Source organism: Megascapheus bottae, chromosome 2 (genome assembly GCF_031878675.1).
Source record: "Megascapheus bottae isolate mThoBot1 chromosome 2, mThoBot2.hap1, whole genome shotgun sequence".
NCBI classification, from domain to species: Eukaryota; Metazoa; Chordata; class Mammalia; order Rodentia; family Geomyidae; genus Megascapheus; species Megascapheus bottae.
Genome location: NC_143510.1, coordinates 93512533 through 93534739, shown reverse-complemented (window position 1 = coordinate 93534739; position 22207 = coordinate 93512533). Strand labels below are relative to the sequence as shown.

Sequence of the window (22207 nt, the reverse complement as noted above, 5' to 3'; positions counted from 1 at the left end):
AGCTGTGCTTACCCAGATACCTGTTGGCTGTTCAGCACCACGGACAGCGGTCAGAGTTTTCCCAGGTCTCTGCAGCTGCCCCATCTGAGTGCTGAGAACCTGAACGTGCAGACCCACTCTGCCTCACCTCCACCTCCACCTCCTCCTTCTCCTCCTCTTCCTCCTCCTCCTTCTCCCCTTCCTCCTCCCCCTCCATATCCTTGTCACTGTTGGCTCCTGTAGGCCTAATCATGTAACCAGCCTCACATTCTGAGGGAGCTGTGTGCCCTGTGTCTATTCTCATTTAACTCCTTTCCTCCACTCTGGGTTAACCCTCTCCTACCTTCAGCTCTGCAGGTCTCCAGGAGCGAAGAGAAATGAAATCGCGCATTTTTCATGTTTGGTCATCAAACACAAACCTGTGGCATTCACCGAGTCTTTTCTTCCTCACCCCAGTTTCCAGGTCTCGTGGGAGAAGCCAACATGCATCCTGCCTTGACTTCAGTCTCCTTCCCCTGCCCCACTCCCCCTCCATCCCCCGCACCATAACCAGCATCCTTTTGACCTGTTCGGCTTAATTTGAACACTTGCTTCTTCTTGGACTCGGCCTCCTATTTTAGGCTCAGCTTTCTCCTTCTGGAATTGACCTTTTGTCCAAGTCTGGGGCTGGGAATGTGGCATAGTGGTAGATTGCGTCACCTGCACGTAGCCCCGGGTTCCATTCCTCAGTATGACATAAACAGGAAAAGGTAGAAGTGGTGCTGTGGCTCTCGAGTGCCCAGGCCCTGAGTTCAAGCCCTGGGAGTGGGAAAAGAAAAACAAAGACAAAGCCTGGCACCTGGCCTCAGAGAAGGCCAGGCGCCCGGCCTCAGGGGAGGCTAAGGAACAGACATGGCCTCCAGCCGCAGCCCCGCTCTGGGATCCTCCTCGCCCCCCCTCTGGCTCCGGGCAGGGCTTCTCCCGAGCCTGCCTCCTGGCTGGTCCCGGGCTCCCTGGGCGGCAGTGCCCGGCCCCTGCCCCCGGGCTCTGGCTGGCTTGGCTTCTGCTCGATGGGCTCTTTCTTCCTCTCTTAGACGGTCCTCGGTGTCCCCCGCTCCACCCGAGCCCGGAGTCCTGGGCTGCCCGCGGGCCGGGGCATCTTCGTGGACTGACACCGGAGGGCCCGGGAAGGGGAGTCCTCCAGGGCCCGCTGCAATCCCCGCGCCCAGGGGCGGAGTAACTGCCCCGCACTCGCGCTCCCCAGCGCGGGACGCCCGCTCCGGACCCGCACGCGCGGGCGATGGGCTCCGGCCGGGCTGCAGGTTTCCACGCAGGTTTCTGGGTGTCCATGGGCACGGCACCCTGCACCCCCCACGCCCGCCGCCGGGCACCTGCAGCGCGGCTGCGTGCACAGGGCGGGCAGCAGAGTCGGGCGTCGTGGGAGGGGCCGAGGAGGGGCGTGGCCGCGACCACCTGGGCGGGGCCGGCGCTGGTCACGCCCCTCCCCGCCCCCTCCCCACTTTCCCGGGGCGTGGGCGCGAGCCAGGTGCGGGCGCGCGGGCGCGGCCGGCGCCGTGACGTCATGCCGGCGCGGGCGGCCGCGGCGTGCGTCGGGCGCGGCCATGACGTCATGCCCGCGGCGCGGAGCCCCCGCGCCGGCGCCCTGACGTCAGGCCCGCGGAGCTGCGGCCGGCGGAGCGGGCGGGGGGCGCGGGGCGCGGGGCGCGGGCCGGGCGGGCGGGCGGCGGCGGCGGCGGCATGGCGGAGAGCGAGGCCGAGACCCCCAGCACCCCGGGCGAGTTCGAGAGCAAGTACTTCGAGTTCCACGGCGTGCGGCTGCCGCCCTTCTGCCGCGGGAAGATGGAGGAGATCGCCAACTTCCCGGTGCGGCCCAGCGACGTGTGGATCGTCACCTACCCCAAGTCCGGTGAGCCCGCGCCGCCCGCGCCCCGGGCCCCGCCCGCCCCGCCGCGCTGTGTGACCTTGGGCCGGTCACTCCACCTCTCTGTGCCCGGTCCCTGCGGCCGCTGGCGGGCGCCGAGGTCCGGTGACTGTGCGGGCTCCGGGCCGGGGCGGCCGGGGCGGGGCTGGGAGGCGTCCGCGCCGGCCGGTGCGCCCCGGGCTCCCGGCGCCACGGCGGCCCCGACACCTGCAGGCCCTGGGCCCGCTCTTCCCGCACTGGCCGATGGCGACCTGCGCAGCCGCCAGGGGCGGGGAGTTGGGCGCCGAAGCCCAGAGACGGGAGGCGGCGGCCCAAGGTCACACAGCCGGGGAGCGGCCGGCGGGCCGCGTGCTGGCCGGGGAGGGCTGGCGGGGCAGGGCAGCCCCTCCGCACGGCGGGCCGGCAGCCGCGCTGGCGGGGTCCCAGCCCTCGGCGGCCTCCTCAAGGGGCCGGGCGGCTCTCAGCAGGGGAGGGTGAGCCGGTCAACAGCCCGGGGAGACCCCGGGCCGCGGGGCTCCAGCCCCGTCCAGAGGCCCCGGGCCCTGCTGCCCCCGGGCGGCCGGGGTGGCCTGGAGCTGCTGTGCGGGGCGCTGGCTTCCAAGCCAGGCCTTGGCCTACGCCAGCCGCCGGGAACCAAGCACGTCACTGAAGGGGTAGGAGTTCGGGTGACAGCAGGGTGGGTGGACGGTCCCTCACAGTGGGTGGAGAAAGAATAGAGGCCAGGGTTGCCGCCGAAGGAACCCTGGGACCCTGGGTGGGGAGTTCTCTGGTGGACAGGCCTGGCCTGGGCCTTGGACACCTTCTGCCAGGAGCTTCCTGGGCACTGGGTGTGAGAGTTTTCTAAACTATCAACAGTGGCAACGTTTTTGTAACTTGTCCCTTCTAAGGACAGAGAGATACATGTCTCAGCCATTTTCCCAGCAGTTCCCCACTGCTCTTTCCTTGTAAGACAGACTCCAGTGGCCACCAACTCTGTACCACATCCTGGCACCCCACACCCTGCCTGGCAGGGCAGCGGCACACAGGGCTCTGGGGCTGACACAGCCCTGGGATCCAGCTCCACAGATATGCCTCCCCTAGGGTGGGAGCAGGGTGAGCTGCTCTGCCTCGTCAGTGGGAACCAGGCTGTGGGAATCTGTGACATGCGTGGACTCTGGTGAGAGCTTTGCCTGGGCTCCCAGCTCTGGCAAGGTGGCACCCTGGGGTGCCTGTGTGTGAAGGCACAGCTCGTGAATGAAAGCACTTGTGGTTTATGGAATACACACATACACACGCACACACACACACCCCTAGAATCCTTAGAGGTGGATAAAGTACCTACAGCTTAGACTGTCTAGTGCCAAGGGCTAAAAAGTTGTTAATTTTAATTTGTAAGAGGAGCTCTTGCACCTTCATTTATTGACTGCTAAATAAAGCATTGAACTCAAGGTCTTGCATGTGCAAGACAAGTGCTCCACCCACCCACCACTTGAGCCACACGAAAGCCCTTTGGCTTTTGTCTCTTTTTCACACAGGGTCTTGAGCTTTGGCCAGGGTGGTCTCTGAACAAAAGCTTCCTATCTTTACCTCCTGTGTGGCTGGAATTTTATACCTGGTTCTCTTTGATCCTTTTAAAAAAGACGGCCCCCATGCAGGCAGCTGGGTGACAGAGACCAGGACTGGTCAGGCCTCCTGGTGTGGCCAGCTCTACCCTGTCCACCTTTGGGAACTCCTCCCACTTCCTTGTCCCATTCTTCCTCCTGTCCCTGTGTCCCTCTGGAGACAGGTGGATCCAGAGGGGCATAGATGCCAGGATTGAGGGCCTGGCTTCTAGCCAAGGCCCTGGATTTAACTCAGTCCTGGCTTGGTCCCAGTTGGATATCCTGTGCAGGTGACAGTGTCACAGAGCTGTGACTTCCCTAGAGGGAGAGGAGACCGCCTTACATCCCCCTTCCCCCAGCTTTTGGCCTGGAGGCGAATGAGGGCCATGAGGGCTCTGTCCAGCGGCTGACCATCACTGGCTGAGGACCCTCCAGCAGTGGCCAGGCTGGTTCTGTGCTCAGAGAGCCCGTGGTCCACTCTGGGTAGGGTCATGGGTGGGCTGGTACCTGGGTGGTAGACAGGACTCACCGTTGCCCCTTCCTGCAGCTGGAGCTTTGGTTTTTATGTTGGGGGGCAGCCATCACTCCTGGGGTCCTGATCTCCTCCTTGGGCCAGTGTGATTGTCACTGCACGTCATGGGTTTGGTTGGCAGAAGCTGCATGCCTTCCACTTGCTGACACATCCGTGGCGGGCTTGGCAGTGTGCCCCTCCCCTCCCAGGTCCCCAGTGTTCCCCATTCGTCCTCAGGCAGCTTGTGCCCTTCCTGGTTCCCAGTGTCCCCCCTCCGCCCCCTCCCCAGGAGGTCCACTGTAGTCCCTGGTGTACTACAGGGCCTCTTGGCTCCTCTTGCCTCTGTGCTGAAAGTAACCTTGGGAGCAGGCTCAGTTCTGACTTGGCTCCTCCCTAGTTCTCCATGGCTCACCCCCTGCTGTCATGGCGCCTTCAGCCTTCTTGGCCTGCCTCTGTCCGGTGGGCACTTGACCAGTTCCACCTCCCTGCCGGCCAGCCTCCCGGAAGTGTCTGAAGGTGGCACATGAGCTCTTGCCTCTGGTGGGCCATGGCTCTGTTGTCTCGTAAGTCACTCTCCCCTCCCCCTCCCTTCCCGTAATGCCCCAGTATCTGCTGTCCTCAAACTTTGGCCTTACCCCGTCCCTTCCACCTCTCCCAGTCCTCACACCTCTCCCAGCTTGAGTAGCTGTGGCTGCTTCTTGGCTACAACTCAGACTTTCACCTCTGCTTGCGAATGTTTTCTCTGTACCTTTGTTTTTTCAGTGCTTTGAATAAATACGATGAGTCTAGGAATATATTTTTAATTATCTGACAATCTTAGGTCTGTGGTTTGGTGCTCTTATTTTGGAGAAATTCTTATTCATCATCTTACTCCTATCTCTTCCAACATTTCCTCTGCTTCGTTCCTTCTGCTTTTGAGTTTTCCATGCTAGAGTCTCTTTTTACTGGTGGGGAATGCTGTGGACCCTCTTCCGGCCCTGCTGTTGAGCCTGTTGCGTCCACAGCAAACGCCCCATGGCTGTTACTCCTGAGCTGTCCTGTCCTGAGGCATGCCATTGGCGTTTTGCACACCCCTTGGGTAAACTGGGAGGCTGGCTGTGTCTTCTGCTGTGGGAGCAGTGTCAGGCACCGGGCAGGTCTCAGTGTGCAAGGGAGGTGGTGGGGGATGGTGGGGCTCCTGCATGCCGCGGTGGGCTGTCTGGGACCTAGATTTTCTAGTTGGGCTGCTTTGTTCCCTTGTTGGTCTGGTCACCTTCAGGACCATGCCTGAGCTAGCTCTTCTCAGGGTTTGTCTTTTCTGCCCCCCGTCCCCATCTGCCTTGGAGCCCTGGGTCCCAGAGGCATTTTCCTGTCCACTCCTGTGGCTCCTCCTCTTCCCTGGCTTCTAGGGGAAGGCCTGGGTGGCAGTCCAAGGCCTGAGTTCTAGGGGTCTGGGTTATGGGGAAGGCTTCAGTTTTAGGGAGTATCTGGGTTCTCGAGGAGGGCCTAGGTTCTGGGGGGTCTGGTTTCTAGGGTCTGGTTCTGTTCTCTGGGGAAGCTTTCCCAGTCCCTGCTGCCTGATGTCGTGCAGTCTTGTACAGGAAGTCTCCATGTCCCTTCTCAGGGCTCCTGGGGTCTTCACTTCACAGGTGTCTGAGTGAGAGGTGGTGGTGGCCCTTCCCGTGCTGAGCCTTGGGAAGGGCTGTGGAGGCCCTCCTGGCGTCCTGACCCCCAGACATGCACAATGTGCTCGACTCTGCTTTGAGAATGGGTTTTCTGAGCAAGTCATGTCAGGGGCCAGTGAGCCAGAAGCCCTGCCTGGGCCTCCTCTGTGCCCCTGGGGTTCTCTGGTGAGCTCAGCTGGGCTGCTGTGAGCTGGAGTCTCCGAGTTCCAACCCCAAACTGGTGGGGCAGAGAGCAGGCCAGCACTTGGTCATCGCATCATCCTGTCGGCCCTCCATTTCCACGGGCATCTGGCCACGACAAGGGGAAGAATTATACACCGTCTCTGCGAGGTGTCTCCCTGACCAGTGCCTCTGCCCAGCGGACGCTGGTCCTCAAGGCCTTCAGTGCCCACTGGGCACATAGGGCGGTGCCCGGTTAACGGTGGACCCCTGGGTGCCTTCCTGGGAGGAGGGGCTGCATGTGGTGGCCAGGTACTGTCCACAGCAGGCCTCCTAGGCCCACAGTCCTCGGTCCTGGAGGTGGGGCTGGGGTCCCGTTAGGAGGAGGGTGGCGCCAGGAAAGGGGCTTCTGGGCTGCTGGGGGTTCAGGCATGGGGTCTTTGGAGAGATTGGTGAGCAGAGGCAAGGAGCCTTTCCAGGCAGGAGGCCTAACACCTGTGCTCCTAGCTTGTCTTCTGCTCAGGCTGCAGACCAGAAGCATCATGCATGTGGGGTCCGTCCCCAGCTGAGTCCCCCCGCTTGCCAGAGGGTAGGCAAGGACTTGTTCTGACTCAGTGGAAGCAGAGCCATGGGCGTGGCCTTGGGTTTGCTGATCGTTTGCTCTGTGAGGCTTGGGTGTGCATGTATCCTTGAGGTGTGTCCCGAAGGCCTGTGGGGTCCTCAGCCAGGGCCTCATCTGAGGGGAGACCGGGAGCAGCAACTCACATCTGTAACCTAGGTACCTGACAGGTTTGTGGTTTCAGGCCAGCAAGAGCAAAACGAGACCCCATGTAGACCGACAAGTGGGGCATGGTGGTACATGCTGTCACCCAGGCACGTGGGAGAAGTAGGTAAGAGAATCTCAGTCCGCGTTGGTCTGGGAAAAAATGTGAGACTATATTTAAACAAAAAAAATAAGAAAACCATAGCAAGAAGGACTTGGAAGAACAGCTCAACTGGTGGAGTGCCTGCCTAGCCAGTGAGAGGGCCTATGTTCAGAACCCGAGGCTCTGTGTGACACGTGGAGTTGAGGTCACATTCCATGGTCGTGTCCATGGCCACTTTTCATAGTCATGCTTCATGTGGCCACACTCCCCGTGGTTACCTGTGATCGTTTCACGGTCACACTCTTCGTGGCCACCTTTGTGGTCACACTTCTTGTGTCCACACTTCCCATGGCCACCTTTTGTGATAGCATTTTGTGGCCATACTCTCTGTGGTCACCTTTCATGGTCACTCTTCATGATCATGCTCCCTATGTCACCTTTTGTGGTCACACTTCTTGTGTCCACACTTCCCATGGCCACCTTTTGTGATAGCATTTTGTGGCCATACTCTCTGTGGTCACCTTTCATGGTCACTCTTCATGATCATGCTCCCTATGTCACCTTTTGTGGTCACTTGTCACAGGCACTCTCTGTGGCTTGAACACGGCCTGGGCACTGTCTCTGAGCTCTTCAGCTCAAGGCTACTGCTCTATCTCACTGAGCCAAGGCTCAGCTTCCAGTTTTCTGGTGGTTAATTGGAGATAAGAGTCTCATGGACTTTCATGCCCAGGCTGGCTTTGAACCTCAATCCTCAGCTCTTAGCCTCCCGAGTAGCTAGGATTACAGGCGTGAGCCACTGTGCCTGGCTCCTCTTCTGTGGCCACCTTTTATGATCACACTTTGTGGCCCTATTTCTTTTTTGATCACATTCTGTGGTCATATTTCCTGTGGTCACTGTATATTTTTTCGCCAGTCCTGGGTTTGAACTCAGGGACTGGGCACGATCCCTGAGCTTTTATTGGTCAAGATTAGCACTCTATCACTTGAGCCACAGCACCACTTCTGTGGCACTAAGGAGTTGAACTCAGGACTTTATGCATTCTAGGCAAGCACTCTCTCACTAAGCCACATTCCCAGCCCAGTCGTGGTCACCTTTTATGATCACATTTCATGGTCACACTCTCTGTGGTCATCTTTTGTGGTCATGATCCCTGTGGTCACACTGGTCACGCTTGATCACAGGGAAGAGGGGACCAGGGAAGGCCCACAGTGCACCATGGCAGGCCAGTCCAGGCTCACAGCTGTGCAGCTTGGCTCTGGGCAGTTCACTGGATTACATCAGGAGAGCCAGTGGTCTGGGCGAGTCCCCAGGAAGTGGGGGTCCTCGGTTACCCACGGCCAGCTGTGGCCTGGAAGTGGCCTGTACCCTGAGTGAGTGGTTGAGATGATTTCTCTTGTAACATCTATGATGTGATTGTTAGAATGAGTCTGTCTTATTTGTAGTTGTTGTTGGTCTTTCCCTCTGCCTAACTTACCAAGTTTTGTCATAGGTTTGTATACATGGACAAAGCCATTGGGTGTCATCCACCGTGTCAGCCCTGGGGGAGTGGGATGTGTTCAGAGGACAAGGATGAGGGAACCCTGCAAATGTGCTGGGGGCAGCAGGTCCCGGCCACACGGGGGCTCGGATGATGGCAGGCACGGATATCACCTGAGTTGGGGGCAGCAGGACATGTTGTCACTGTGGGGTTGGCCTTGCATGAAATCTGAATTGCACAACGCCAGGGTAGACTGGAGCCCTGTCAGGGGAGGCCACTTGGCTCTCTACTTATGTCCCTTAGCCTAAGGTTAGCCCTTGTGGCATGGGCCATGTGGCAATGACATCAAGACACCTAGAAATCTGAGGTAGGAAGAATCACCAGGGGGTTTGGTTCTGAGGACTGGGACAGGGTGGGAAATGAACTAGAACCCAGGGCCACGCCCATGCAGGGAGAAGGTGCTAGCACCAAGCCTTGCCCAGCTCCTCCCGCGCCCACCCCCGCTGGAGACTGTGTATCTTCTGTTATGCACCCCATAAGACTTGGAACTAAGTGGCAGTGTGCCAGGTGCAGTGGCTCATGCCTGTAATCCTAGCTACTCAAGAGGCTGAAATCTGAGGATCGAGGTTGAAGCCAATTGGGACAGGAAAGTCTGTGGAACTCTCATCTCCAATTAACCACCAAAAGGTGGAGAGTGGAGCTGTGGCTTAAGTCTTGTACTAGCTGCCCCCAGCACATTTGCAGGGTTCCCTCATCCTTGTCCTCTGAACACATCCCACTCCCCCAGGGCTGACACGGTGGATGACACCCAATGGCTTTGTCCATGTATACAAACCTATGACAAAACTTGGTAAGTTAGGCAGAGGGAAAGACCAACAACAACTACAAATAAGACAGTACTAGCCTTGAGCCAAGTAGCTCAGACAGTGCCCAGGACCTGAGGACCTGAGGACCCTGCCCCCCCCCCCCCCCCCACAGCAAAACAACAACTAGGCAGCAGTGTGACTTTGATGAATTGTACAAAGGAGTCTTGGTTTGACAGGCCCAGCGCCTGTCCAGGTCTTGTTCTGACTGCCTCTGACCCTGGGAGCTGTCCAGGGTGCTGAGACCATGCTGGGACAGGCTCTGGGGACAGAGCTGGTGGAGTGGCCTTGCACCTCGATCTTCAGCCGACTTCTGCCTGGCCCTTGGGTCAGGAGTGAGCCTCTGTGTGGCCTGGGCCCTGTCTTTGCTGCTAGCAAGTGTGGAGAGCTCAGGCCTCCTGGGAGGTGAGCGCAGGCAGTTTTCTGGCCTCATCTGGTAGGAGGAGAGGACAGGCTGTGCAGGCAGGTGGTGGTGTTTTCAGGGCCGAGTGCAAGCAGAGGCCTGGGGATGAGTCTTCAGTGCACTGTCCCCTGCAGTGCACTGTCCCCTGCAGTGCCTGTCACCACAGTGCCTGTCACCACAGTGCACTGTCCCCCAGGCCTTAGGACCTGCCAAGGCCAAGTTGCTGCTTGTGTCTCCAGAAGGCATTTAGTCTGCAGGCCTGGTGTGACTGCCGTGGCTCAGTCCTGGGCACTGCAAGCTGAGGTGGGGTTTGTGGCTCAGTGCAGCCATTCATGCGTGCAGCCACCCCCACACCACCAGTGTGTGCCCTGAACCCAGAGCTGCTCCTGCGTGCTCCTGAGCCACGGCTTCCACAGAGCTTCTGTCTCCCCTCGTAGATCTGTGGCAGAGGCCACAGAACCATGCAGCCCTGCTCTTGGGGCCAGGAGACTCCACTGTGCTCTGTGGGGACTGAGTCCGGGGTGAAGGCCTGCCAGGTAGCCAAAGACCGTGAAGTCTGTCCTCCACCCTGGTGACTCCAGGGTCGAGAGCCATTCCCTTAAGCGGTGGCTCTGGGTCACAGTCGCCATCCTGTCAGAGGTGGGGTGCAGGTGAGGTGTGCTCCTTCTGCCCACCCGGTGTGAGTGACTGGATTGGCTCCCCGGGGTCTCTGAGCCCGTCCCTGTCCTCTCCCAGGCACAAGCCTGCTGCAGGAGGTGGTGTACCTGGTCAGCCAGGGGGCGGACCCGGACGAGATCGGCCTGATGAACATCGACGAGCAGCTGCCCGTGCTGGAGTACCCGCAGCCAGGCCTGGACATCATCAAGGTGCTGTGCCTGCCCCGCCCCGCCCATAGGCGCACTCACTGGGTGGGGTATAGCCACAGGCTCCCGAGGGGCCCCACCAGGAGGGAGATGCTGCCCTGGGCCTGGTCAGGTATGGTTGCCCACCAGGGCTGGAGAGGGAGGTGAGAGGAGGCAGGTGTTGGGTGCGAGGGCTGAGGACCTGGGCTCCCCGAACCTCCAGCTGTTGGGAGTGGAGGAGAATGTACTTGCTTGAAGCGTTTGGTATCAAGAGTGGAACACGCCTGGGTGTGGGGATTACAAGACTGTAACCCCAGCCCCTTAGGAGTCCTGCGATCCCACCTCAGGGCCAGCCCAGGCACCAATGGCTGAGTGTCACGATTCCCCGTCAGCCTCCGTTTAGAGAGTAACTAATGCAAAAAGAAGCTGGACGCCCAGCAGGGCGCAGGCTCTCCCCGGGCATTCCCCCGGGCATTCCCAAATGCTTCCGTCCATCCAGGCCTCCAGCGGCACCCTGTGCCTGGCCACGTCGCTCCCTATAGCAGTCGGTGGGTGCAGCAGGGACTGAAGCATGGACGGTTAAACAGCAGTCACCTAGTCATCAGGGCCAGCCTCAGTGGGGCTGGGTGAGCGTGGCTTCATGGACAGGAGCAGAGGGAGCAGTGGGCACAGTGAGCCTGTGGCCTGAGGTGGTTGGGGGCAGGGGAAGAGGCTTTGAGCAGAAGATGAGAAACTGGTCACTCAACGGCCCGCCTGGCCGGTGTGTGTGGGACCACAGGGCGGGTAGGCAGGGGCAGCGAAGCGGCAGGTGGCCTGTGTGGGGCCTGTCTGCTCTGCCTGCTCCACCAGCTGTGCCCGGAAGGCCTTGGGGCCTGGCCCTGCTGTGCCATCTCCACCCCGAAACCATGCCAGCCGCTCCCAGGCCAGAGCCGACCTCTGTGGCCATGAGGGAAGTTGGTCAGGTGCTGTGCTGAGTCCTACTTGGGCCAGTGACGAAACAGCCACAGGAGGTCTCAAGAGCTCCCCACTGCCTGCAGGAACTGACGTCCCCGCGCCTCATCAAGAGCCACCTGCCCTACCGCTTCCTGCCTTCCGACCTCCACAACGGGGACTCCAAGGTACCCTCCTGCCCCACGCCCGGCCCTCAGCCAGGGAGCCCGCCAGCCTGGGCGCCTCCCCGAGCGCTTGAGGGTGCCGACTCAGGGAGTGCCAGCCCAGGCCACGCCAGGCACCGCTGCAGCCGGGTAGCACACACCTGCCTTTGTCTTCCTCCAGCTGTGAGGTGCAGGCCTCTGGTCCTCCCCTCGGCGTCACCCAGGCCTCTGTCCCCTGGTGGTGGGGTTGATATGCTCACGGCTGGTCTGGGCAGGGAGGGTGGCGGCCTCCCCGCCCTGCACGCGCGGAGCCAGCAGGGCTGTGCCCACAGGTCATCTACATGGCTCGGAACCCCAAGGACCTGGTGGTGTCCTACTACCAGTTCCACCGCTCGCTGCGCACCATGAGCTACCGCGGCACCTTCCAGGAATTCTGCCGGAGGTTCATGAACGACAAGCGTGAGTGCTGCGCCCCCATCCGCCATGCCCCGTCCCGGGGGAGCCCTGGCTAGGTCTGTGACCCCGCAGACGGAGGTGCCAGGGAGGCAGAGCGGGCTGTGGATCCACCCACCCTCCAGCCTGGGGTCCGCGCAGGGGAGGTAGGGCTAGAACCCACAACATCCATACGGCACCGCTGAGGAGCCAGCGTGAAGCTGCCGCTGGAGTGAGCGTCACGTGGGCTTTGTCTGGACGTCAGACACAGGCGGGCAGGGCAAGGCACCCTGGGCGGGCGCTCTGGGCAGCGTGCCCTGTGCTTTCCTCACCACGCTGTTGCGGGCACGCAGTGTGGGGGCGCTGGGCAGGGCCGCTTGCCGTCTCTGCAGAAGCCGCTCTGCTTGGCGCTTCCTAAGGTGTCTGGTGTGTGGGGCGTGCTGGGCACTGGGGAAGCCTGCAGGAGGCCTGCGGCTGGGGCCACCCACCCCACTGGTGCTTCCCGCCCATCTGCACCCCTTCGCGGGTCAGTGGGCCAGGGTTTCAATCCCGCAGCATCTTGCTGACACCCGCGGGGGACTGTGGGGGGCTTGGAGGTGCCAGGAGCTCACCGGTCGAGGCTGGGTGACTCAGCTGGGGGGCAGTGGGCACATCACTTGGCCTCACTCCTGCCATGCATCAGGAGGGGCACCAACGTGTCCTATGAAGTCCCTGTGTTCTGGAAACTTCCTAGAGCCTTCTGCACCCCGTCCTGTCCTATGGGCTACTGTGCTGAGGTTTCTCTGGGCATCCTTGGCCCCGGTCTCTTCCCTCTGAATGCTTAGTGGCTGGTGAAGTGCTGGGGTTGAGGTCCTCGGCACTGTGGGCCAGGCTCAGAGCCCCTACTGGCCAGCCAAGCCTGCAGGGCACCCAGAAGGGGTGGGGGCTCTGCACCCTGACTGCTCTTCTCGTGCTTGCATCTCACCGTTCCCTTCACCCTTCACTGGGCCAGCGGAGGAGGGCACCTGGGGCCACAGCCGGCCTGTGCTCACGTGTCCTGTCTCCACAGCCGGCCTGTGCTCACGTGTCCTGTCTCCACAGCCGGCCTGTGCTCACGTGTCCTGTCTCCACAGCCGGCCTGTGCTCACGTGTCCTGTCTCCACAGCCGGCCTGTGCTCACGTGTCCTGTCTCCACAGCCGGCCTGTGCTCACGTGTCCTGTCTCCACAGCCGGCCTGTGCTCACGTGTCCTGTCTCCACAGTGGGTTATGGCTCCTGGTTCGAGCACGTGCAGGAGTTCTGGGAGCATCGCATGGATGCCAACGTCCTTTTCCTTAAGTACGAAGACATGCACCGGGTGAGTGCGCATGGGCCTTTCCCGCAGCCTTCGGCTGGGATAGACGCTGCCAGGTGTGTGTTTTGGTCGTCCACCACCTGACGGGGCCTCAGTGCTCCATGAGCGGTGAGTGATGGCATGGCAGAAACCCTCACTTAGCTCCTTTTCCATGAGCAGCCAGGGGCTGCTGGTGCAGGAAGCCCCTCCTGCTGTCCCACCTCGTGCTGGTGGACTGGGCGCAGTCCCTGGAGTCACATGAGCTACAGCACAGGCAGAGTGCACTGAGCTGTGGGGCACCTGGCCAGCCACGTCTCAGGAGTCCAGTGGTCAGTGCAGGTGGACCGGAGGTGTCCAGCAGGGTGAGCAGGCCTGGTGGGTTTGGAGTTCAGCCTGGAGATCTGGTAGGGAGTGTGGAGAGGAGGGTTCTGGCTGGAGGTGGGGCTGTGTGTGGGCCCCGGGCTGGGATGACAGTGACTCCTGAGCCCAGGCAAGGGTGGTTGGGGATTGAGAAGTAGGCACGCAGTGTGGTGGGTATCCCCAGAGCCCTCCTCCTTTCCTGCTGTAACGAGAGGTGTGTGTGGGGGGGGGGCAGGGGAAGATGAGCGTAAACCCAGTGCAGCTGGAGTAGATGCGCTCTTCTGTCCTGGGCGTGCCCACACGGGGCGGGCGCAGGAGCTGCCCCTCCAGGCAAGTGCTGGCTGGCATCTGCCCAGCCCTCTGCTTCACCCAGACCCAGGAAGGGTCCAGCAGCGTTGGGGGCCTAGGCACAGTGTGGGCTGGCGTTGGCACCTAGGCACCAAGATCAGGTCCTGCCTGACAGCTATGTGGCTCCGGGTGTCTGCCTGGCTGCTGTCCTCTGGTGTGGACCACGCGGGGTGGCTTCTGGGTGCCCACTGACCTGCACCTGCCCACCATTTGCCGGCACCTGTAACTTGAATCACAGTGCGTAGCTGACAGCGTTGACTTAGGACGCCGGTGTAGCTGTCATTGCAGGTCTAGAAGGTTCTGGCTTGAGGACGACTGCCGTCCCACACCCTGGCCTGCTGGTGTTGGTTGTTGTGACAAAGGACCTGACAGAAACAAGCCCTGTGGGAAGGATCTCCTCCCTGCTCCGTGGGTTCTGGGCCTGTGGGAGGAGCATGTGGAAGAGACACTGCCACCTGTGGACAGGGGACAGAGGGGTGGGGATGGAGGCCGTGTGATGTTGAAGGACAAGCCTCTAGTGAGCCACCACTCCAGCCCGCCTCCGTCTCCCATGGCTTCTGCACCCTGGGCAGGGGAGCCTAGGTGCATTTTCATAAGTATTCAAATACTAGTGTTGGCAGCTTTTTCCTTTTCCTTCCCTCCCTCCCTCCCTCCCTCCCTCCCTCCCTCCCTCCCTCCCTCCCTCCCTCCCTTCCTTCATGTTTTATTAGTCATGGGGCTTGAACTCTGGGCCTAGGTGCTGTCCCTGAGCTCTTTGGCTCCAGGCTAATGCTCTATCACTTTGGTTTTCTGGTGGTAAATTGGAGATAAGAATCTCACGGATTTTAGTACCTTGGCTGGCTTTGAACTGTGATCCTCAGATCTCAGCCTCCTGAGTAGCTGGGATTACAGGTGTGAGCCACCAGCACCCACCTATTTATTTATTTATTTATTTATTTATTTATTTATTGGCATGATTTGAACTCAGGATCTCTTACTTCCTAGGCAGGCACTCTTATTATTGAGCCATCCCTCCAGCCCCTTTTGGGATGCACTCTCTCTTTCTCTTGCTTGCATGCATGCACCCTTTCCCTCTCTCTCCCTCTCTCCCTCTCCCTCTCCCGTTCCACCCCGCCTTTCTTTCTGTTTCTGAGACAGGGTCCTGCTTCCTCCCTGTGCAGTTGTGGTAACAGGTATGGCACTCTCCTCCTCGGCTGCTCTGTTGAGATAGTCTCGTAGACTTCCCCACTCAGGATTGCCCTGGGTCTGCAGCCTTCCCACTCCTAGGTCCCCAAGTAGCTTGGTGACAGGTGTGTGCCCGCAGAGTATTGTCTGTGTCTTGTCCCTTGTAGTGTGAGTTCACTGTGTGAGCGTGCTGTGGCAACTTGGGTGCAGTGTCCAGTGTGAGTCTATGAGTCTATGGTCCCACACGGTGAGGCCTTCTGCTGTCCATGCTCAGTGTGTCAGGGCATGGTCTCCTGTCCATCCTCAGTGCATCAGGGCGTGGTCTCCTGTCCATCCTCAGTGTGTCAGGGCGTGGTCTTCTGTCCATCCTCAGTGTGTCAGGGCATGGTCTTCTCCTGTCTATTCTCAGTGTGTCAGGACGTGGTCTTCTGTCCATCCTCAGTGTGTCAGGGCGTGGTCTTCTGTCCATCCTCAGTGTGTCAGGGCATGGTCTTCTGTCCATCCTCAGTGTGTCAGGACGTGGTCTTCTCCTGTCCATCCTCAGTGTGTCAGGGCGTGGTCTTCCCCTGTCCATCCTCAGTGTGTGAGGGCGTGGTCTTCTGTCCATCCTCAGTGTGTGAGGGTGTGGTCTTCTCCTGTCCATCCTCAGTGTGTGAGGGTGTGGTCTTCTCCTGTCCATCCTCAGTGTGTGAGGGCGTGGTCTTCTCCTGTCCATCCTCAGTGTGTCAGGGCATGGTCTTCTCCTGTCTATCCTCAGTGTGTCAGGGCGTGGTCTTCTGTCCATCCTCAGTGTGTCAGGGCGTGGTCTTCTGTCCATCCTCAGTGTGTCAGGGCATGGTCTTCTGTCCATCCTCAGTGTGTCAGGGCGTGGTCTTCTGTCCATCCTCAGTGTGTGAGGGCGTGGTCTTCCCCTGTCCATCCTCAGTGTGTGAGGGCGTGGTCTTCCCCTGTCCATCCTCAGTGTGTGAGGGCGTGGTCTTCTCCTGTCCATCCTCAGTGTGTGAGGGTGTGGTCTTCTCCTGTCCATCCTCAGTGTGTGAGGGTGTGGTCTTCTCCTGTCCATCCTCAGTGTGTCAGGGCGTGGTCTTCTCCTGTCCATCCTCATTGTGTCAGGGCATGGTCTTCTCCTGTCCATCCTCAGTGTGTGAGGGCGTGGTATTGTGTCCATCCTCAGTGTGTCAGGGCGTGGTCTTCTCCTGTCCATCCTCAGTGTATCAGGACGTGGTCTTCTCCTGTCCATCCTCAGTGTGTCAGGGCGTGGTCTTCTCCTGTCCATCCTCAGTGTGTCAGGACGTGGTCTTCTCCTGTCCATCCTCAGTGTGTGAGGGCGTGGTCTTCTCCTGTCCATCCTCAGTGTGTCAGGGCGTGGTCTTCTCCTGTCCATCCTCAGTGTGTCAGGGCGTGGTCTTCTGTCCATCCTCAGTGTGTCAGGGCGTGGTCTTCTCCTGTCCATCCTCAGCGTGTCAGGACGTGGTCTTCTCCTGTCCATCCTCAGTGTGTCAGGGTGTGGTCTTCTCCTGTCCATTCGCAGTGTGTCAGGACGTGGTCTTCTCCTGTCCATCCTCAGTGTGTCAAGGCATGGTCTTCTGTCCATCCTCAGTGTGTGAGGACGTGGTCTTCTGTCCATCGTCTGTGGCAGGGCGTGGCCTTGGGGTGTGGCCTCTTTGTGCCATGTGATTTTGCCTTGGTTGATCGGCTTCATGTGTTCTGTTAAAGGTGGAGCTGCTTGCTGGGTATTCCCCCATTTCTTTTCCGGGGTGGCCGAGGGTCAGGCTGCTTTGTCCCCATGGCCTTGGTGGACCTCATTGCCGTAGTTTACTTAACGTGCCCCAAGGTGGTGTTGACACGGGGCGTGTTGCCTGTGCTCTGTGTGTCGTGGTGCCCTGTGGCACAGAAGTGAGACAGTCACTGCCCCTGGCTGGGTGCAGTCCCCAGCCTAACCCTTAGGACGCCTGTGGGGCAGGGAGCAGGTTCTTCAGGGCTTCAGCTAATCCAGTGGTGAGGGATGGCAGACACCTTTTCGGTGTCAAACCACCGGGGAGCAGAAGCAGTATGTGAGTGGCACTGCCAGATTCAAGGACTTGCAGATGGTCACTCAGGTGCCTGGGGATCACAGGAGGAAGCGGCCTATGCTGAGAGGAGCAGTGGAGCCCTTCAGGGTCAGGCTGGTGGTCTGCCACGTCCCCCACTGCCTTCACGCGGCTCGGCGGCGGGGAGGGAAGGCGCTGGTACTGGAGGTCAGCTCAGGGCTGCGAGGCTGGGCCAGTCCTCTGCCCTGCCCCCCTACTTGTAGCTGGGCTTGGAAAGTTAACTGCAGTTCTTGTAAGCTCTCAGTCTCCTCCTGATCTGTGGCTGGGAGGTTGAATCCAGGCTAGTAGCTGGAGACATGAGGGGCCACAGACTGCTGCTTTATCTTTTGGCATATGTGCTGGGCAGTGCTGGTCTCATGTCCAGTCTAGCTGGGCACCTGCTCGGAGGTGCTGCATGATGGATCTTCCACTCTGTCCTCAGGACCTGGTGAGCATGGTGGAGCAGCTGGCCAGATTCCTGGGCGTGGCCTGCGATAAGGCCCAGCTGGAGGCCCTCATTGAGCACTGCCACCAGCTGGTGGACCAGTGCTGCAACGCAGAGGCCCTGCCCGTGGGCCGGGGTGAGTGCCCCCTGTCCCCTGCCCGTGGGCCGGGGTGAGTGCCCCCTGTCTCCTGCCCGTGGGCCGGGGTGAGTGCCCCCTGTCCCCTGCCCGTGAGCCGGGGTGAGTGCCCCCTGTCCCCTGCCCGTGGGCCGGGGTGAGTGCTCCCTGTCCCCTGCCCGTGGGCCGGGGTGACTCCCCCTGTCCCCTGCCTTGCTGGGGTCCTTGTGCCCATTTTGGCTGCTCTGTGTCCTCCCTTCCTGAAGCACATGCTGGCCTGTGCCCACTGGTGGTGCCCAGCCGTGCGCTTTGCGTGCCTAGAGCTCAGCACTGGAGGGGATGGTACTGAACAGCCCAGCAAGGTCCTTCCTGGTGGCTGAGGTCAGTGTCACACAGAGCAGATCCACACCAAGCTTCAGGCTGCCCAGAAAGCGTCTCTGCCTCTGGCTGGCATGGGGGTGAGAGCAGGGAGCAGGCCCCATGGGAGGAGACCCTCCCATTCCTTGTCCCGGGACACGGGTGTGTTCTGAGTCGGCAGCTCAGGGCAGGAACTGTGGTGGCCGCCCAGGGGAGGCAGAATACCTTGGCTCAGCAGCCAAGGCTGAGCCCCTGAGAGGCCAGACCCTCCACGAGGTGCCCTCCTCCCTGCCTCCCACGGCCGTGTGATGGGGCACCGCAGTCCTCAGAGTGAGTCCCAGGCCATGGCCAGTCCCAGACCCCCCCCCCCCCCGCCCTGCCCTGTAGGTGTGGACAAGTGATTGGGGCTGGAGCCCACAGCAGGAAGAGCTGGAAGCTTGCAGGGGGGAAGCTCCAGGGAGGGTTCCAGAACTGGGCATCTGTAGCCTGGGGAGGACAGGAGCGAGCTCAGCTCGAGCCCTGGAGTGTCTTCAGCTTCTTGTCCTTTCACAGCCTGTGGAGCACTGAGGGTCAGGTGTGCAGGCCCTGTCTGCTCCTACAGGAAGATGTGACCAGAATACCAGAATTCCCTACCATGCATTTCCTGCCTGTGTTTCCACAAGTATTTATCATTTCCACTTTATTTACCAGTTTTTCATTTGTGCTTGCTGTTTTATTGTTTTGCTGTAACCCCCCCCCCCCCAGCACCCCTTGGTCTGTGTGCGTGCGTGCGTGTGTGTGTGTGTGTGCCTGTGCCTGTGCCTGTGTTCATGTGTGTGTGCACGCTGTGTTGGCGAGCTGTGGGGGCCTTGTTGGGGACACAGGGCCCCCCTTGCTCTCGGGTGCTCGTGTCATCACCGCCCGCCTTGGTTGCTTCATTTCAGTTCTGTGGTTCTGTTTCCTTTTAGCACACTGCCTCTTTGCTCGGACGATGAGAATGCAGGGCTGGGGAGCCAGCCGCATTGCTTAGATTTGATTCTTACCACACCATAATTTGTCTTGAGTCCAAATCCTAAACCAGGTGGGTGACTCCTTCCACTAGCGCTCAGCTGGGACAAGTGACCATGGAAACACATGTGGATAGTGTGGTTGGTCTAGAAGCTGCTCATCTTGACCCCTTGGCACATGAGAGGGTAGCAAGACCTGACAGATGCCCTCCCTCTGCCCTGCCATCCTCTCCTCCATCTACTGCAGAGACCCCTGCCCTGCCAGGGTGTGGCCTACAGCCACGCGCAAGCCCTGTGTGGACAAGTGCAGGACAGAGCCACTGAGGGAGGAGGGGTCAGAGCTGTCGAGGGCAGAGCCTGCCATCAGGGGCTGTTCAGGAACTGCTTAAATCAAAGTGAGGGCCCCACGGTGACAAGAGCCCCCACTCCTACCTGTGGGGCCCGAGGTGCTCACGTGCTGGGCAGGAGGGCCTCGAGTGCTCACCCTGCTTGCATCATTGCAAGCGTTTCATTTGTTGAAGGCTCCCGGTGTACCCCAGTGCAGGCTTCCCAACCCCACACCTGGCTCGTCTGGAGGGTTTCATGCTTGCGAGGTGTTGTGCCCTGGGTGGGGTTGTTTTCCATTCATATTCTCCCAAGACTTGGTGCGAACATTGAGTGAGCCCCAACCACAATTCCACACAGTGCCAGTGTGTGCACATGTGAACACGTGTGTGCGCACGCATGCGCAAACACACACGCACACAGCCTGCCCTTGTGCTCTCAGGGACATTTGCCAAGTCTTTCTGTGTGCTGTGGTTTCAGAAGTGTTCTTGGCCCGGCTGGCCTGTAGCACAGGTGGAAGGGAGTCCAGGGACAGATCTGGAGGCCCGGGGTAGATCTGGAGGCCCGCAGGGCCGGGCCTGGGCTCCCCGAGGCTGGAGGCCGCCAGCCTGCTGCGGGCGCCGACTGTGCCGTGGTCTGTGTCGCAGGGCGCGTGGGGCTGTGGAAGGACATCTTCACCGTGTCCATGAACGAGAAGTTCGACCTGGTGTTCAAACAGAAGATGGGGAAGTGTGATCTCACCTTTGACTTCTGTTTGTAACCGCGAGCCGGGAACCTGCATGCTCCCTGTGCCCGGGCGCTCAGCTAGCTCCACGTCCTGTGTGCTCCATTCATTCCGGGCTGGACGCGCGCAGGCAGCGGAAGCCGCGGGGCCGACCTGGCCGAGGGGGAGAGCCGGAGGGCGCCGTGCGTCGCTGCCGACCCACCTCCGTGCTTCCCCGGAGATGGCGGCTCTGTGGGCCTGTACCCTTGTGCAAAGTCTGTCCCTGCACACCCTGTTGCTGTATTTTATTGAGCTTCACACTGGAAATCTAATAAATGTCAGTCAGCCACACACGAGGTCATGTTGAAGGGGAGGCTGGAGCCGTCCCTGCCGGGATGGTGGCAAAGCTCTTTCCTCAGATGGCACCCACCGCCTGTGCGGGATGCGCCGGGGGGCGGGGAGCTGGAGTTCAGTCCTTTGTACCAACCCTGAAGAGAGCCTGTCCCAGGCAGGGTGAGGAAGAGACTTCCAGGAGGGAGGCTGTTGAGGAGGCTGGTGGATGGAGGCAGCGTTTCAGGCTGCGTGGAGACTCCCCTCGGCCTGGAGAGAGAGCACGTCCACGACCAGGCCGTGCTGCGCTCATTCCCCCCTCTTGAGATTGGATCGGCGCCCCTCTGGACCTGGGGCTCTGCCCCGGAAAGCCAGGATGGCTGGTCCTGGGCCCTCGTCCACGCACACTCCTGAGGGCACCAGCTGAGGGCGGCTGCTGCACACTGTGGGCCACGGCGGAGGCAGGGGCCTCGTGGAAAGGGCTGGTGGGTCTGTGGCAGCGTTGTGAGCCCCTGTGCGGGGCAGTGTCTAGGGGGCGGCTTCCTGTGAAATTCGGTTTCTATTTTTCTATTGTGGACTGTGTGGAATTCCTGAGCTCTCCCATGGTTCTTCACGCTTGCTTCCATTTTAATAAAGATGCCTCTCTGCCTTGTGTCCAGTGTGTGTGTGTGTGTGTGTGTGTGCGCGCTGGGTGGAGAGCTACAGAGACAGTAGTAGCTTTTCTAGCAGTTCTGGGGGTTGAACTCAGGCTTGGCCAGTGTTCTGCCATGCCTCCCCCTCCCGCTTGTATGTACTTGAGGTGGGGTCTTGCCAACTTTATACTGGAGGCCCCTCAAATCACAATCTGGAATTACACCTGAACTGTGCTGCAGTTTTTTTCTTCCCTTTTCTCTTTCATTGGCTCACATTTGTTACAGAGAGGGGTGGAAATCTGCACATCAACACCTTATTCCAGTCAATCTTCCTCCATCACACCGCTCCTCCCCCCATAAAAGCATCTCCAGCAGACTGCCTCGTTCCATTTTCATAGGTGCACAGAATTATTTCAGCTGCCTTTGTCTTCCCATTAGCATCTCCCTTGTCTGTCTCCCCCCCCTCCCCTGCAGGTTCTTCTGAGGTTTAAACCCTTAAACCTTTTAAAGGTTGAACCCTCCTCCTTTCCTCCTTGCCTTTGACCTCTTTACAAAAGGAAATAGAGAGATTCTGGTGTCTCTACTGTCCCCACCGCTGTCCTGGTCCCTCATTCATCACACCCCACCTCCAGTCCCGGGGTGAAGTCCACTCCCCCCACCCCAGGAGCAGAGCCTTCATGCAAGCGAGTGAATTCCTTCCTCCAGTCCTGCGAGACCCTGTGGGCACAGCCCGGCCCCTGGGGGGGGGAGCTCTTGCAGGCACAGCTTGGCCCCTGGGTGAGGGGGGGGGCTCCTCCAGGTTGCACAGGTGAGCAGTGTGGTGACTTCTTCACACAGGCTCTGCTCACATCCCCTGTTCATGGCTCATTCTTCAGTGGTTACTTGAGCATCTACTGTGTTCTGGGTCCTGTGGTGAGGAGGTCGTGCTGGGGCCTAGGACAGGAGAGGACGGGACCCCAGGGTCTTTGGTGTTATGAGTGCTTGGTTCTGGGCTGAGCAGGGAGCCATGGAGGGTTTAGTCGGATAAACCTGGTTTACCCCAGGGCTGAGGGGACCCTTACCTGGGTGTCTGGTCTCAGACCACAGCTTGGGGCTGGGGGCTGAGTTAGGGTCCCCCCAGCAGTCAGCTACTTATGTGATTGGTTCTGAGTGTTGGCAGTTTTGTTTCTCCCTAGCAAGGGGGAGCAGGCTGTTAGGCACTGCAGGGAGGAGCCTGGGGCTTGCAGACAGTTCACCTGACAGGTTAGTGAGGGGGAGGTCACTGATGCAGG

General features: G+C 60.0%; 1 protein-coding gene across 1 annotated transcript; it reads left to right on the top strand.

The window, feature by feature from the left end:
- Positions 1 to 1695: 1695 nt before the first annotated feature.
- Sult4a1 (sulfotransferase family 4A member 1) lies at positions 1696 to 20379 on the top strand. Its single transcript, XM_090328865.1, has 7 exons — positions 1696 to 1885; positions 10160 to 10290; positions 11304 to 11384; positions 11693 to 11819; positions 13033 to 13127; positions 17487 to 17625; positions 19919 to 20379. Exons 1-7 carry the CDS (start codon positions 1717 to 1719, stop codon positions 20029 to 20031), a joined length of 855 nt encoding a protein of 284 aa, XP_090184991.1. The 5' UTR covers positions 1696 to 1716; the 3' UTR covers positions 20032 to 20379.
- The last annotated feature ends 1828 nt before the right edge of the window (positions 20380 to 22207 follow it).